The sequence below is a fragment of the Oryctolagus cuniculus genome, chromosome 4 (assembly GCF_051225735.1).
Source record: "Oryctolagus cuniculus isolate XC-2025 breed Fujian yellow rabbit chromosome 4, ASM5122573v1, whole genome shotgun sequence".
Classification (NCBI taxonomy): Eukaryota; Metazoa; Chordata; class Mammalia; order Lagomorpha; family Leporidae; genus Oryctolagus; species Oryctolagus cuniculus.
The window spans coordinates 11,478,109-11,494,937 of NC_142870.1; the positions used below are offsets into that span (position 1 = coordinate 11,478,109).

The 16,829-nt window shown below is 42.6% G+C and overlaps 1 protein-coding gene across 5 annotated transcripts in view; it reads left to right on the forward strand.

Moving 5' to 3' along the window:
* Positions 1-16,829, forward strand: part of GART (phosphoribosylglycinamide formyltransferase, phosphoribosylglycinamide synthetase, phosphoribosylaminoimidazole synthetase) — a 32,854-nt gene that overhangs the window by 4,705 nt on the left and 11,320 nt on the right. For 3 of the 5 annotated variants that reach the window (XM_008274927.5, XM_008274928.5, NM_001171420.1), the window contains 12 exon segments: positions 124-219; positions 666-840; positions 1,955-2,066; positions 2,692-2,760; positions 5,035-5,160; positions 6,721-6,808; positions 7,379-7,464; positions 7,654-7,822; positions 12,326-12,557; positions 14,267-14,361; positions 15,295-15,404; positions 15,901-16,099. In XM_008274927.5, coding sequence (XP_008273149.4) covers positions 124-219; positions 666-840; positions 1,955-2,066; positions 2,692-2,760; positions 5,035-5,160; positions 6,721-6,808; positions 7,379-7,464; positions 7,654-7,822; positions 12,326-12,557; positions 14,267-14,361; positions 15,295-15,404; positions 15,901-16,099 — 1,557 coding nt within the window. 5 annotated transcript variants of the gene reach the window in all.

A 16,829-nucleotide genomic window follows, 5' to 3' on the forward strand; every position in this document is an offset into this window, starting at 1 on the left:
TCTATGTCAGTAAAACCAGTGGTCAACAGGCATAGGACAGGATGGCATTTAGTCTTTACTTTATCAGTTATAATTTACGTAAACAGAATGTTTTTGTGAATGTGATGTGTTTTCTGTTCACAGCCATCTCAGTCAGTGATCACACTGCCCTTGCTCAATTCTGCAAAGATGAAAGCATTGAGTTGGTAGTTGTTGGACCTGAGGCGCCTCTGGCTGCTGGTAAAGTTCATTCTGTTTTTTGTTATGGCATACACAGTGGCAATGGGAGCTCAGGGATCCTCTCATCCAGTTCATTTTACAGACGAGGACTTGTATAATATGTTGCCCAAGGAGTTTTCACCATCTTGAATTTTATGGATTCAAGACGTTCTTCCACATATATCTGTAAAATGACAAGTTATAGATCAAATTTGCAGACATGGGAAGCATTTTATGTATCTTTGTTCTGCTCTGATCTAGGGTCTATTTAATAATCTGTATATGCAGATATAATAAATATCTTTTGCTGGATTTCAGTCACCTATTGATAGCATTTTACTTATATCTTACTCTCTCCCACCAGTGATCTACCTTGTTTAAACACATATTTAATGTAATCCTGATTTGTATTCAGCCCAAAAAGCTAGAAAAGCCCTAGTTTACTTAAACTACTTTTGCTTCTGTAGGAATTGTTGAGAACCTAACATCTGCAGGAGTGCGATGCTTTGGCCCCACAGCAAAAGCAGCTCAGCTGGAGTCCAGCAAAAGGTTTGCCAAAGAGTTTATGGATCGACATGGAATCCCAACTGCACGGTGGAGAGCTTTCACCACGCCTGAAGAGGCCTGCAGCTTCATTATGAGGTGTGTAGAAGGCTGCACATGAAGCGCAGTCGTTTCTTAAGATAGTTAGGTCCTTAGGCTGTCATGAGTTTATGGGAAAATGATTATGGAAAAAATATTCCCAATGAATACTAGGTAAGTTACCCTTTTCCGTTATAAATAAATGGAATTTTATGTGTATATATTAGATAATATTGTAACCTTGCAGAAAGATGAAATTTACTGAGTAGGCCTTAGGGAGAAGATGCACCTGTTCTGCAGTCATGCATTCTGCTCACAGCCAAATGGACAACATCAAGAATATTGATTTTTTTTTTTTTTACATAAATAATTAAGAAGAGTGAGAAGATGACTGCTTGGTCATCTATACCACAACTCCAAATGTACATCTTAAAATCAGAAATCCTTTTTTCTATTATTTGGAAAACATTAAGGAATTAATGACTGTTGGTAGACACTTACCTTTGTCTTTTTTGTTGACACTTCCTACTGCCTGGTGTGTTTTCTGTTCAGTCGGGTCAATTTCATTCTTTATTCATTCTTCATCCTACAGGGTTTCTTTGACACTGAATATTATTATTTCCTAGTAGCCAGATGCCTTGGGTAAGTAACAGTTTGTTACTTACTTTGGGTAAGTCTCCTTCTAGTTCCCTAGTCCCACTAGGGAGGTTCTAATGTGTACTTCCAAAAATGGTCTGTGTGTCTGCACTTACGTTGGTCTTACATAACTACATTTCCTACTTAAATGAGAGTATGATTTGCTGCTTTATATCTTCAAGATCACTGCATATCTACTCTGTGCATCTGCTTATTCCAAAGATTGGGCCTACATGATCTCATTATAAGTAAAAAGAAAAAAGCAAAATTGTACAGAGGGACTTCAAAAAGTTCACGGAAAACAGAATTAAAGGATGGTTCCAACTTCCCATGAAATTTTTGAAGCACCCTTGTATGTACCATATGATCATATGGGGGATAAAATACTGTTGAGAAATATGTCAAGAGTGTTGGCATGATAAATAATTATTTTCTTTTCTGCTTTTCAGTTACTATGTAGTATATCACTACAAAAATCCCATTTAACATTTTCACTTGTAAGGGTTTTATTGAGTGTGAAGGTTTGCTCTGTTCACAGCGCAGACTTCCCTGCTTTGGTGGTGAAGGCCAGTGGTCTAGCAGCTGGGAAAGGGGTAATTGTCGCAAAGAACCAAGAAGAGGCCTGCAGGGCTGTCCAGGAGATCATGCAGGTAGGTTGATTCTTCTGGAAAGTTTCATTTTCTGTTCACAATGGGCAGATAGCGCCAAGTTTACAAAATGATACGAAGCCCAAAGGCAGATGTGCTTTTTTAAGAAGACTGTGTTATAGTCCTTCTCAGTACAGTGGTTATTACAAACACCTCTACACTGAAGGCCAAACCAGGATTCTGTTCATTTGAGTTAAGTTCTGACATTCTTTGTTATCTGCTTCTGAACAGTAGAAAATCCTCAGACTATAAAACATAGTAATAAATTCGCATGAGGACAAAAATATTTGTCTTGTGTGGCCCAGTCTAAGCAAGTGGAGTAATCAAGAATAAGGATTAAATATTAAATGTTAATGAAAATATCTATTTTTCCTTTATTTGAAACTGGAAAACCAAATCCTCAGGAGAGTATTATGTTTATTTCACCTGTACCAATTCAGCTCTGCATCATCATCACATAAAAAAATTTGGAAACATTAATATGTTCATTTTAGTCTTTTAGAGACAAAAAAAGAAAATACTAGCATTTTGGGTCTTTTTACAAATGGTGAACTATGACGAAAGTCATTTAAGTAAATATTAAAAGCTTAGAACTCACCTAACTTCTTTTTTTCTAAACTGCAATTAGGAGAAGGCTTTTGGAGCAGCTGGAGAAACAATTGTTATTGAAGAACTCCTTGAAGGAGAAGAAGTATCTGTACGTATATTCACTTTTTTTTTGACTTTTATGAAGTATAGAAGCTGTTTCCTGATGAATGTGTCCCCCCCCCCCCTTTAAAAAACTTAATTTAATCTGGCCACTTGGTCTAAAAAATCACAAACCCAGCAATTACAAAGAAATTTGAATACCTTAAGTGTTTGAAGTGCAAAATGAAAAAAGAATTACTCTTTCTGTAACCATCCCCACTGCATTAATGGGAAGACTTGGATTTTTTTTTTTTTAAGATTTATTTATTTATTTGAAAGTAAGAGTTACACAGAGAAGGAGAGGCAGAGAGAGAGAGGTCTTCCATCCACTGGTTCACTCCCCAATGGGCCGCAACAGCCGGAGCTGCACAGATCCGCTCTAGGTCTCCCACATGGGTGCAGGGGCCCAGGCACTTGGGCCATCTTCTACTGCTTTCCCAGACCAGAGCAGAGAGCTGGATTGGAAGTGGAGCAGCTGAGACTCGAACTGGTGCCCATATGGGATGCCAGCCTTGCAGGAGGCAGCTTTAGCCACTACACCACAGCACCGACCCCAAGACTTGGATTTACATCACGTGTTATTAAGGTTCTGAATTAGTCAGACGTTCCTGCTTGCGCAGCTGTTTGGACACCAGTTGGGAAGCCCAAGTGCTGTATCAGAGTGCCCAGGTTTAATCCTGGCTCTGTCCCTGATTCCAGCTTGCAGGAGGCAGCAATGATGGCTCAAGTAATTAGATTCCTGCAGTCCACACTGGAGACCCGGTTTGAGTTCCTGGCTCCAGCTTCCATGGCTAGGCCACAGCCGTTATGACTGCTTGATGAACCAGCACATGGGAATTGTTTCTCTGCCTCTCAGGTGAACAAAGACTTTTTTAAATTCATGTTTTTTCTCTTATATACAATTTACTGTATAATAGTAATAGAAATAAAGTCACCTTGAATAGTTTTAATGCCTGGAAATTTTAAGAGAAGGAGAAAGGATGAAATATTTTACTTGCAGAGTAGTTTGTTTTTTTCCCAATCTACCTAAAAATTACAGATCCTTCAGAAGTTGAGTATAGAAGAACTCCGTTGGTTTTTTTTCATTGTCGTTTTTATGAAGATTTTGTTTTTTATTTATTTAAAAGGTAGAATCATAGGAGGAGAGACAGAGAGAGAGATCTTCCTTCTGCCAATTCACTCCCCTAAATGGCTGAAATAGCCAGGGCTGGGTCAAGCTGAAGCCAGGAACTTCTGGGTCTCCCACATGGGTAGCAGGGGTACAAGTACTTGGGCCATCTTTTGCTGCTTTTCCTAGGCCATTAGCAGTGAGCTGGGTCAGAAGTGGAGCAGCTGGAACTTTAACCAGCAGCCATAAATGCCAGCCCCAAGAACTTGTGTTTTTTGTTTTTTTAACTTTCCTTTTTGAAAGACAGACACAGAGACACATACAGAGAGAGATCTTGCATCCACTGGCTCATTCCCCCAAATGCCCGCAATAGCCAGGACTGGGCCAGGCTAAAGCCAGGATCCTGGAACTCCATCTAAGTCTCCCCCTGGGTGGCAGGGACCCAATTACTTAGGCCATCACCTGCTGCCTTCCAAAGTATGTATTAGCAGGAAGCTGGAATCAGAAGTGAAGCCAGGGGGCTGGCACTGTGGCTTAGCAGGTAAAGCCACTGCCTGCAGTGCTGGCATCCCAGATGGGCACTGGTTCTAGTCCTGGCTGCTCTACTTCCCATCCAGCTCTCTCCTATGGCCTGGGAAAGCAGTAGAAGGTGGCCCAAGTTGTTGGACCCCTGCACCCATGTGGGAGACCTGGAATTGGCTTCTGGCTTTGGACCGGCCCAGCTTCAGCTGTTGCAGACATTTGAAGAATGAACCAGCAGATGGAAGACTTCTCTCCCCCTTTCCCCCTTTCCCCCTTTCCCTCTCTCCCTCTCACGCCTCCTCTCCCCCTTTCCCCCTCACACCCCCTCTTCCCTCTCCTCTCTCCCCTCCCCCTCTCCCTCTTGCCCTCTCCCCCTCTCCCCCTCTTCCCTCCGCCCCTAAGAAAAAAAAAGTAAAGCCAGGACTTGCACCAGGCATTCAGATATGGGATGTAGGTGTTGCAAGCATCATCTTAACCGTTGGCAACAAACACCCACCCCATACAGGATCTGCTTGACGTATGCAGCTTGAGATTAATGCGTTTTGTTAATTTTATCTTTAAAAAGAAACTTTAAGAGATCAGATATGTATAATTCACCTTATTAAATTGTGTTTACTTTTTGGCATTTAACAGTGAATCCTTTTGTCTCCATAGTGTCTGTGTTTCACTGATGGGAGTACTGTGGCCCCCATGCCTCCAGCACAGGACCACAAGCGATTACTGGAGGGGGATCTTGGCCCCAACACAGGAGGGATGGGAGCCTATTGTCCAGCACCTCAGGTACTTCCCCAGGGCTCTCCTGAAATTCAGTAGTAATTGGTCCTCCTGAAGAGCTCTTTTTTTTTTTTTTTTTTTTTGGACAGGCAGAGTGGACAGTGAGAGAGAGACAGAGAGAAAGGTCTTCCTTTGCCGTTGGTTCACCCTCCAATGGCCACCATGGCCAGCGCACTGCGGCCAGCGCACTGCGCTTATCCGAGGGCAGGAACCAGGTGCTTCTCCATGCAGGTTCAGGGCCCAAAGACTTGGGCCATCCTCCACTGCACTCCCAGGCCACAGCAGAGAGCTGGCCTGGAAGAGGGGCAACCGGAACAGAATCCGGCGCCCAGACCGGGACTAGAACCCGGTGTGCCGGCGCCGCTAGGTACAGGATTAGCCAATTGAGCCATGGCGCCGGCCGTGAAGAGCTCTTACGTGTAATGCTTTTCTGATTATTGTGTTTGTTGTGTAAATTGTATTACTTATCAGCAGGTTGATTTTTTTCTATTAAAAGTAATCTAGTCTCTAAAACTAATCTTTTCTAAAAACTTTTCAAGAACTATGTTAAGACAGTCTAAAATGTAGGATGTGTTGAATAAATCTTCCTGTCCTCTCCTCTCTACACTCGATTTTCAACCAATGGGAACATATTAGATTCTAGAATTATCTTTTGTTCATCTCTGGATATCCACAGCCCAACACATGAGTGTTATATGTATGTAAGCATTATAAATTGAGGACTGAGTCAGACCATAATCTGTTCTTCTGGCCTTTCCATGTTTCCAATTTCTGAACAGCTTTTCTTAACAAAAGTCTGCATTATTGCATTATAAGTAAGTTCGCACTCCAAAACTCAGTCATCCTTTCATTGTTGATAGTCATAATTGTTTCTGCTGAAAGCACTTTTGCATGTTTTTATTGAGTAAAAGATTAAAAGCCAAATTCTTTTCTTTTTAGGCCTTATAAGTTTGAAATTACAATTTGGTAATAGTGATTTTAATCTAAGAACTATCTCAGTCTAATTTTCAAACTAAGCTTATAAAATCAGATTCATAAGTACATAGGCTTATAAAATATGTGTAGTGTATTCTATAAGTATTTACAAAGGAGCCTCCTGGCAAGAACTTTCTTCATCTTTATTATATTTTGGAAAAATATTTTTGATGAGCTTCTTTAAAAGCATATGACAGATGACTTAACAAGTCATGTTAGGCATGGAATGTGGGTTGGCACTGACACTTTGTCAATAAACATGCAATCCCGCCTCTGCTTGCTTACCAGACTCAGGGTATATATTAGTCAAAAAGGAAAGTTATGGTATTTTCTAAGACACTGAGGTGCATTTTAAAGAGGGGAGTAAAGCGTGTACAGTGTGTTAAGCACTGCAGTTGGCACTCTGTCTTCCAGTTCTTTACTGTTCTCAACAAGTAAGGCAAATGGACCTACCTGATGGAGTTGGGAGAATTTAGAAAGTTTATGAAGTGCTCAGCCGGTCTTAGGTGCTAAAAATATGATAGTTCATGCCCTCGTCATAGAATTTTTCTTAATATCAGTAACACTTAAGTATCACTGTATGTTCCTCAGGTTTCTAAGGATTTGTTACTGAAAATTAAAAATGCTGTTCTTCAGAAAACAGTAGATGGCATGCAGCAGGAGGGCACTCCTTACGTAGGTAAGCACATTGATGTTATTGTTGACATTGTTTGCAATAGAGTAACTTTGCACTGTTGATTAAACTTCCTGGGCCAGCATTGTGGCATAGCAGATAAAGCCGCTGCCTGCAACGCCAGTGTCCCATATGGGCTCTAATGTGAGTACTGGCAGCTCCACTTCCGATCCAGCTCCCCTGCTAATGGACTGGGAAAGGAGCAGCAGATGTCCCAACTACCTAGTCCCCTACCACCAACATGGGAGACTCAGAGGAAGCTCCTGGCTCCTGGCTCCTGGCTTTGTCCTGGCCCAGCCCTGGCTGTTGCTACCATTTGGAGATTGAACCAGCAGATAGAGGCTCGCTCTTTCTCTTGCTTTCTCTCTGTCTCTGACTTTCAAAATAAATTAATTAAAAAAAATTTTTTTCTCTTTTTGCAGTCTTTTTAATTGGCCACAATTGTAGCATTTATGATTATTTATGATTATTCCAAAACTATGAGTGCCAGAAATATTTATTCTAGATTTTATACTCCTAATACAGTGTTTTCATTATAGACTCCTTTTTCTGTCCTCTTTTTTGTTTTTAATCAAGGAATTCTGTATGCTGGTATAATGCTGACTAAGGATGGCCCAAAAGTTCTTGAGTTTAATTGTCGTTTTGGTGATCCAGAGTGCCAGGTAGGTAACAGTAATTGAAGATGGTATTACTTTGTAGACTCTGTGTGTCATTTTAACTTCAGGATTTATCAGCATTGAAATACTTATCTTTGAGAAATACTTAGAAGTTCTGCCAGTGGCCTGGCGAATCAAAATGTCTTAAGAAAACAGGAAGTTATCTCAACTGCCACATTGATTGTGTTCTTCCAGGTTATCCTCCCACTTCTTAAAAGTGATCTTTTTGAAGTGGTTCAGTCCACCTTAGATGGCCAGCTCTGCACCTCCTTGCCCGCCTGGCTAGAAAACCATGCTGCTGTTACCGTTGTCATGGCAAGTAAAGGTTATCCTGGAGCCTATACAACGGGTATGGAGATAACAGGTGAGTACGAGGGAAGGAGGGAAGAGTGGGTTTCAAGGTGACAAGTGACCAGCGCAACAGCACGCCTCCCTCCCATACTAATGCCTCTTTGTATTCAGGGTATGAAGGCACCAGAAACTATCAGAGGTTTTTTGGTTTTTTGGTTTTTTTGTTTGTTTGTTTGTTTGTTTTTGTTTTTAACTATTTATTTATTTGAAGGCAGAGTTACAGAGAGACAGAGGCAGAAAGAAAGAGAGAGGTCTTCCATCTGCTGGTTCACTCCCCAGATGGCCACAACAGCCGGAGCTGTGCCGATCTGAAGCCAGGAGCCAGGAGCTTCTTCCAAGGGCAAGGACTATCTTCTACTGCTTTCTCAGGCCATAGCAGAGAGCTGGATCGGAAGTTGAGCAGCCAGAACTCAAACCAGCACGCATATGGGATGCTGGTGCCGCAGGCAGTGCCAGCCCCACAACAATGTTTTTTAAAACATAAAAGAAATTATCTTTGTAAAAACTGTCCTCTTTGGTCATTTTAGAATTTAAACAGTAGATTTTTTTTTAAGATTTAATTACTTACTTGAAAGAGCGGGGGAGAGAGTGAGAGAGAACACAGGCCTCCATTAGCCAGGGTTGTACCAGGCTGAAGCCAGGAGCTAGGAGCTTTCATCCTGGTCTCCCACATGTGTGGCAGGGGCCCAAACACTTGGGCCATCTTCTGCTTCTTTTCCTTGGTGCATAAGCAGAGAGCAGGATCAGAAGTGAAGCAGCCGGCACATGAACCAGCACCCATATGGGATGCTGGCAAAGCACGCGGTGGATTCACTCACTACACCACAACGCCGGCCTCAAATATTAAGTTATATATGATGAGGCCAGTATGGAGGCACAGTCAGCTAAGCTGCCACCTGCCATGCTGGCATCCCATAGTAGAACACCAGTTCAAGTTCTGCCGTTATGCTTCCAATCCAGCTTCCTGCTAACGTGCCTGCAGAAACATCGGCAGATGACCTAAGTACTTGGGTTCCTGCCAGCCACCTAGGTGACCCTAATGGAGCTCCAGACTCCTGACTTTGGCCTGGTCCAACCTCACCCATTATGGCCATATTGGGAGTGACCAGTGGATGGAGAATAACTCTTGCTGTCTCACTCTTCCCTTTGAATAAATAAATATCTCTCCTTTTTTTTTTTTTTAAGTTATTGTATCCAAGAGTTGAAAAAGGTTTCAAAAGAATGAATCCAGGAATTTGGGGTTGGCCTCAATTCAATTTAAATCAAATTTACCTTAAAACATTAAACATTCCCTGCTAACACGCCTGGGAAAGCAACAGAGAATGGCCCAAGTACTTGGGTCCCTGCCAGCCATGTAGGAAATTCAGATAGAGTTGTTCTTTTTTAATAATTTATTTGAAAGGCAGAATTATAAATTGAGAGAGAGAGACAGAGATCTTTCATCCACTGGTTCAGTCCCCAAATGGTCGCAACAACCATGGCTAGGCCAGGCCAAAGCCAGGAACCAGGAGTTTCATGCAGGTCTCCCATGTGGGTGCAGGGGGCAAGTATTTGGGCCATCTGCTGCTGCTTTCTCAGGCCTTTAGCAGGGAGCTGGATTGGAAGTTGAGCAGCCAGGACACAAATTGGTGCCCATATGGGATGCCAGTGTCACAGGTGGCTGCAGTACCTGCCATGCCACAAGTACTGACCCACAGTTGGAGTTCTAGGTTTCTGGCATCAGCCTGGTCCAGTTCTAGCCATTGCAGCCATCTGGGTGTGAACTCTAGGGTAGAAAATCTCTCTCTATGTGTGTCTCTTTCTCTGTAACTCTCAAATGAATAAATCTTTTAAGAAAAAATGTTAACAATTGTATATTAGGGAAAAGATAATTGAAGCGAATGCTTTGCACTGCCCTGATATTTCAGCTATTAAGAAAGCAACTTTCCGGCGGGCGCCGCGGCTCACTAGGCTAATCCTCCGCCTAGCGGCGCCGGCACACCAGATTCTAGTCCCGGTCGGGGCACCGGATTCTGTCCCGGATGCCCCTCTTCCAGGCCAGCCCTCTGCTGTGGCCAGGGAGTGCAGTGGAGGATGGCCCAGGTGCTTGGGCCCTGCACCCCATGGGAGACCAGGAAAAGCACCTGGCTCCTGGCTCCTGCCATCGGATCAGCGCGGTGCGCCGGCCACAGCACGCCGGCCGCGGCGGCCATTGGAGGGTGAACCAACGGCAAAAGGAAGACCTTTCTCTCTGTCTCTCTCTCTCACTGTCCACTCTGCCTGTCAAAAAAAAAAAAAAAAAAAAAAAGAAAGCAACTTTCCTTGAATGACTACAAAAAAAGATAGATGTTTGGCCTAGCAGTTAAGAGGCCCTTGTCCTGTATCTGAATGCCTGGGTTCAGGTCCTGGCTCTGTTCCCAGTGCCAGCTTTCTGCTAATGCACACCCTAGGAGATAGCAAGTGATGGCTCATTTAGTTGGCTCCCTGCCACCCTCTTGTGAAATCTGGATTGAGTTGCAAGCTTCAAGCTTAAGTTTGGCCTAGCCCCAGTTGTTAGAAACTCGAATCAGGAGCACAGGCAGGACTTGAACCCGTTCTCTTTCATATGGGATGCATCCCACATAGCACTTTTTTTTTTTTTTAAGGATTTAAGATTTGAAAGACAGTGTGAGATCTTCCATCCTGTGGTTCACTCCCCAAATGGCCATAAAAGCTGGAGCTGGGTTAAATTGAAGCCAGGAGCCAGGAGCTTCTTCTGGGTCTGCCATGTGGGTGCAGGGGCTCAAGAACTTGGGCCACCTTTTTCTTCTTTTCTGGGTGCATTAGCAGGGAGCTGGATCAGAAGTGGAGCAGCCAGGACTCTAGTGGGTACCCAAATGGGAGCCGGCGCCCATGTGGAAGGCCAGAGCTATAGCCTGTGGCTTTACCTGCTACACCACAGCACCTGTCACACGCCCCCCCCCCCCAAGTAGCATCTTAACTGCTGCACCAGATACCCACTGAAAATTTTTTAGAAATTAAGACAGAGATCTGTCCACTAGTGTATTTCCCTAATGCCCACAACAGCTAATACTGGGCCGAGCTAAAGCCACGAGTCAGAAACTCAATCTAGGTCTCCCATGTGCATGGCAGAAACACAACTACTTCAGCCATCCTGGGTGCACATTAGTAGAAAGCTGAAATAGAGAGCCTACCTCGATATTCAAACCCAGGCACCCTGGCATGGGAGACATGCCAAGCTATGTCTTTTTTTTTTTTTTTTTTTTTTTTTGAAAGACAAGATTAGTAGATTAGTTCTTCCATTCACTGGTTCACTCTGCCAAATGGCAGCAACAGCTGGACTTGGGCCTGGCCAAAGCCAAGAACCTAGAACTCCATCTGGGTCTGCAGTGCCCAAGCACTTGGGCCATCTTCCACTACCTTCCCAGGTACAGTAGCAGGGAGCTGGATCAGAAGCTGAGCAGCCAGGATTCCAGCCCATGCTCAGATGGGATACAGTTGTCACAGCTGGCACCTTAACCTGCTGTCCTACAACGTCGGCCTCCCAGGCTGTGTCTTAAATGCTGCGCCAGACAAATTGCTACCCCAGAAATTCCCTTACTCTTAAGTGAAAGTTAGATTTCAAATGCAGGGTTTATTCACTGAAACAAGAGACGATTTTTTTGTTAAGATTTATTTATTTTGAAAATTGGAGTTACAGGGAGAGAAGGAGAAACAGATAACTTCCATCCACTGGTTCACCCTCCAGACAGCCACAATGGCCAGGGCTGTGCCAGACTGGTGGCAGGAGCCAGGAGCTCCTTCCAGCTGTCCTATATGGGTAGAAGGTGCCCAGGTACTTGGGCCATCTTCCACTGCTTTTCCCATGCTGTTAGCAGGGAGCTGGAACAGAAGTGGAACAACCAAGACACAAACCGGCACTCATGAGATGCCAACATCTCTCAAGCGGTGACTTTACCCACTACCACAATGCCAGCCCTGGAAACAAGTTTTAATCATGAGGGACCAGCGCTGTGGCATAGCAGGTAGAGCCTGCAGTGCTGGCATCGAGTCCCAACTGCTCCACTTCTGATCCAGCTCTCTGCTCTAGTCTGGGAAAGCAGTGGAAGAAGGCCCAAGTCCTTGAGCCGCTGCACCCGCATAGGAAGACCGGGAGAAAGCTCCTGGCTTCAGGCTTCACATTGGCACAGCTCCCTCCATTGCAGTCATCTGGGAAGTGAACCAGCGAATGGGAGACCTCTCTGTCTCTCTCTCTCTGCCTCTCCTCTCTCTGTATAACTCTGACTTTCAAATAAATAAATAAATCTTTTCTTTAAAAAAAAGTTTTAATCATGAGATTTATCATAACACAGTTTTAGCAATATAGTTGTCACCCCAAAAAATAGAATGTTCTTCGAAGGGTTCTATCTACTATATTGGCTTATTTCTGGCCTGATAGGAGTTTTGTTTTTTGTTTTTTTTGTTTTTTTAAGTGGGAATTTTACGTCACTTTGATTTGAAATACTTCAAATTGTGTGTCCAATGTGCTCTCTTCCAGGGTTTCCTGAGGCTCAGGCTTTAGGACTGCAGGTGTTCCACGCAGGCACTGCTCTCAGAGAGGGCAAAGTAGTGACCAGCGGAGGTAGAGTCCTTACTGTGACAGCCGTCCAGGAAAATCTCATGTCGGCCCTTGAGGAAGCCAAGAAAGGACTAGCTGCTCTCCAGTTCGAGGGCGCCGTTTATAGGACGGACATTGGCTCTCGTGCCCTAGCTTTCCTCCGGCAACCCAGGTAAAGTTCTCCTCCTGAGGTGCTTATGGCACGTCCTCAGAACTGGCAGCCTCTTGGAAAATGGCGTTAACCCTACACTAAGTCATTCTGCAGTCTTTGAGACCGATTTTATGTTGGTTGTATTTCATTTGAATCAAAACTGTTGATAGCAATACTCAAACTTCATGATAGCTACTTATGTTTGAAAGGTTTAGCAAACTCAGTACTGTAAGGATTTCTGTTCTTTGAATTATCACATAGTTAAATATTGTGGTATTTGAATCAAATTCCTGGTTTTTTTAAAGAACTCAACATGAGCATATTTGTCATCTACCTTTGTAACTTAATTTGATTATACTGTAAGTTTTGCAGTCTCATTTTGTCACTGCATTTAATTCTGTTACTGAAATGTATTTTTAACCCCTTATTGGTTTATTTACTGACATGTACCAACTGTTCCCTCATAAAATCAATAAAATACTGATTGCAAATGTGAGTGTTTTTATTCTTCAACATGCATCATATTTACTGTTATTCATTAAGCTAATCTATTGGTAATGAATATATTTTAGGACAAAATGAGAAATTTTAGTAACTTAATTTAAGCTATACTGTTTCCAGGAAGTTAATTTTTATAACACTGAAATTTTTGTAGTCAAAAACAGGAAAATAACATGGTAAATTTATTTTTCATTTAACAATTACAAAATTCCATTGAAATAACCTTCTCCAGCGGACTGCAGTGTTTAGTGTGAGTTTGCTATGTTTAAGAAGAAGAAAATGAGATGCCACAGTAAAGACTGTTTCCTACCTGAAAGTAGCCCTGAGCCGCTGACTTCGCATTAACTGCCAGCACTCTCAACTCTAATTGTACTCTGGCTGCTCCTTTCAATAAGACTTCACATATTTCTTCACGTCTCACTGCATCAGTAAACCAAAGTCCACACTTTTGCCACACAGGACTAGAGTTCACAAGCTTCACCTCTGATGTGGTAGCCCTATCTAGAAGGAGATGATGCAGAGTATCATTACCTGGTGTTGCTTTTTTTCCTTGTTTGATCTTCTTACTGTTCTCAGCTGTAAAGAATGATAAAGTTCTAAATTATTACAATAAGAGCTAAATTTAATTATTTAGGGATATTCTTGTAGATTTGTTTTTAAACCTAATTTCCACTTTTCAGACTGTTTTGACATTAAATTAAAAGTGTAATGTGTTTGCTAGAGGCTGTGGGGAGGGAGGAACGGGGAGTTACTGTTTAACGAGTAGTTTCAGTTTTGCAAGATGAAAAGTTATGGAAATGAATGGTGCTGATAGTTACATGACAAATACTACTGAATTATACACCTAAAATTAGGATGGCACTTTTTTTAAGGTATTTTCCACAATATAAAAAATGAATTTTAAAAATGACAGTGTACTTGCATTTAGCAGTCTGCCGTGAGTACTCTGGAAGAGAAAGGGGGTTAAGTGAGAGGAGTGGCAGTCTGTGATGGTGCAGTGGATCTGCCTGGAGAGCTGTTGATCAGCGTTTGCATTCCCGGGACTTCCTGCACCAGTGCAGGCAGAATCTGCATGGGGCCAAGGCACAGACTTTCACTTTAAAACTTTTTAGTACTTCAGGGGATGTGGAAATTACGCAAGATATCTTTTGCTTTGAATAATAGTTTAAGATGAAAGTAATTTCCCTGGCATTGACACGAACTCTTAGTTGTTGTTTTTAATTCTTTAGAGGCCTGACTTACAAGGACTCGGGGGTTGACATTGCAGCTGGAAATATGCTGGTCAAAAAAATTCAGCCTTTAGCAAAAGCCACATCTCGACCAGGTAAAACAGATCCTGTACTCAGCTCACTTGTTGACTTTGACAGACTTAGTATGTTCAATTTGGACTTTATATTTAAATGAAGAAAATTTTCCAAATTAGTGGCAGGTTACTCTAAGTATTGCTGTAATTAAGCCAAGCTTATAGTCTTCCTTTTTTCTTTTTCCTTTTTTTTCTTTTTTTTTTTTTTTCATTTGTATTTAAAGGCAGAGAGAAGGAGATGTATTCAATCTACTGGTTCACTCCCTAAATGCCTACAACAGACAGGCTAGGTCTGCCCAAAGCCAGTAACCATGCTCAGTCAAGCCTCATGTGGGTTGTGGGGACTCAAGTACTTGAACCATTATCTGTTGCCTGCTGGATCTAAAGCGGAGTAGCTGGGACTCAGACCAGGCGTTCCCATGTGGAATGCAGGCATCCCAGGCAGCCACTTAATTGCTGCACAGAACATCTGCCCTGGTAGATGCTTTCTGATCTCGAAGAGAGGAAAGCATCTTTTTAAGGTTTTCCTATTTATCTTCATCTATTTGAAAGGCAGGGTGAGAGAGAGAAAGATCATCTATCCACTCCTCAAACACTGGGCTTGGCCAGGCCAAAGCCAAAAGCCTAGAACTCCACCAGGATCTGCCACATGGTGCCAGGACCCTAAGTACTTGAGCCATCATTACTGCCTCCCAAAGTATGCATTGGTAGGAAGCTGCATCAGAAACAGTAGCCAGGGCTTGAACAGCCTCTGATGTGGGAAACAGGCACATAAGTGGTGGCTGAACTCCATCAACCACATCCCATAAGGCATTTCTTACCTACAATGTTATTTGCTGTCTCCTGTTCTCAGAATACGCATCTTTTTATTTGGCCATTCATATGAAGGGGTGGTGTATGTATTCATGTTTAATCTGTTGAAATGTAGCAAGTAATTAATTTTCTCTCCAACAGGCTGTGATGTTGATCTTGGAGATTTTGCTGGTCTTTTTGATTTGAAAGCAGCTGGCTTCAAAGATCCTCTTCTGGCCTCTGGAACAGATGGCGTTGGAACAAAACTGAAGGTGATCAGACACCTTGTGAATCAGACACCTTTTGTGAAAAATAATGGGATTAACTCTACTACTGAATATCGATTTTCCCTCTCAATTATATGAGCTAAAAAGCATTATACCAAACAGCCAGATAATATGGTTCAAATGTCTGCACATTTCTAACAACAAAATATTGTTCAGGGTTAAAGGTTATTTTAGGGGGTAAAAGGGATAGTTTTGGGCCAGGTCGCTTATCATAATTTTGTGTTCTTTTGTCCTTTGATAGTAAGAGCAGCTAGATACTGCGATTTGTTAGTCTCCCTTGATAAATTGGTTAAAGATATATGAGGTTACGTCAACAAGTTCGTGGAAAAAGTGTGTTAAAAGATGAGTTTATTCTTTTGCAAAATAATTTTTAAATCCATGCATAGTTTCTTCACAACAGTCATTTTCCATAAACTTTTTCATGTACCCTTATAGCTTGGACTTACTCTCTCATGTGGGTCTTTATTTTGTTCTTGTGCAGATTGCTCAGCTGTGCAATAAACATGATACCATTGGTCAAGATTTGGTTGCAATGTGCGTGAATGACATTCTGGCACAAGGAGCAGAGCCCCTCTTCTTCCTCGATTACTTCTCCTGTGGGAAACTTGACCTCAGCACAGCCGAAGCCGTTGTTGCTGGCATCGCGAAAGCTTGTGGACAGGCTGGATGTGCTCTGCTTGGTATGGTCATCCACTGGAATCCCAGTCTTCTCACTGTGTTGTAGCCCTGTGTATAACTGTGATCAGCACCTAGCAGGAGAGACTGTATGTCACAAGATGTGGCAAATAAGATACATATTAATCTTAGACCCTGGGGCCCTCCAACCCCTACTCAAGGGTTTGTCTCTCAGACCCGTAACCCTAAACTGTCTCCTTGATCTTTGCCCATCTTTCTACCCCTGTCTTTCTCAGTAACCTCACCTCCTCCACAGTAAGGCCTAGGGGCTCTTTCCTTGTTGCTGTCCCTGCAGCAGAGGCAGATGGGTTCCTGTCATCTTCACTTAAGACACATTTTCCCACAGAAGTGACATAAAGAATTAAGTATACCCAGGTTTTATAGAAATATTGCTTAGTTATCCCTCACCTCAAAGAAATGGTATATCTGAGGTAAAAGATGCGCCAATTAGCCCTGCTAGGATCATTGCATATTTTGTGTGTATATTGGAATGTCACAGTGGGGGCAGGCATTTAGCACAGTGGTTAAGACACCTGCCTATTGGAGTGCTTGGGTCCACTCCCCGGCTCCTGATTCCAGCTTCCTGCTGATTTTTTTAACAATCCATGGAGGCAAAATGTGACGTTGGTTTGGTGAAGAAATAGAAAGTGTGCAATCTTCTTTAAAAAAGAAAAGGAAAATATTATTAAGCTATATATGAAATTGAGCACAATGAATTTGTAGTTTTGCCAAGTA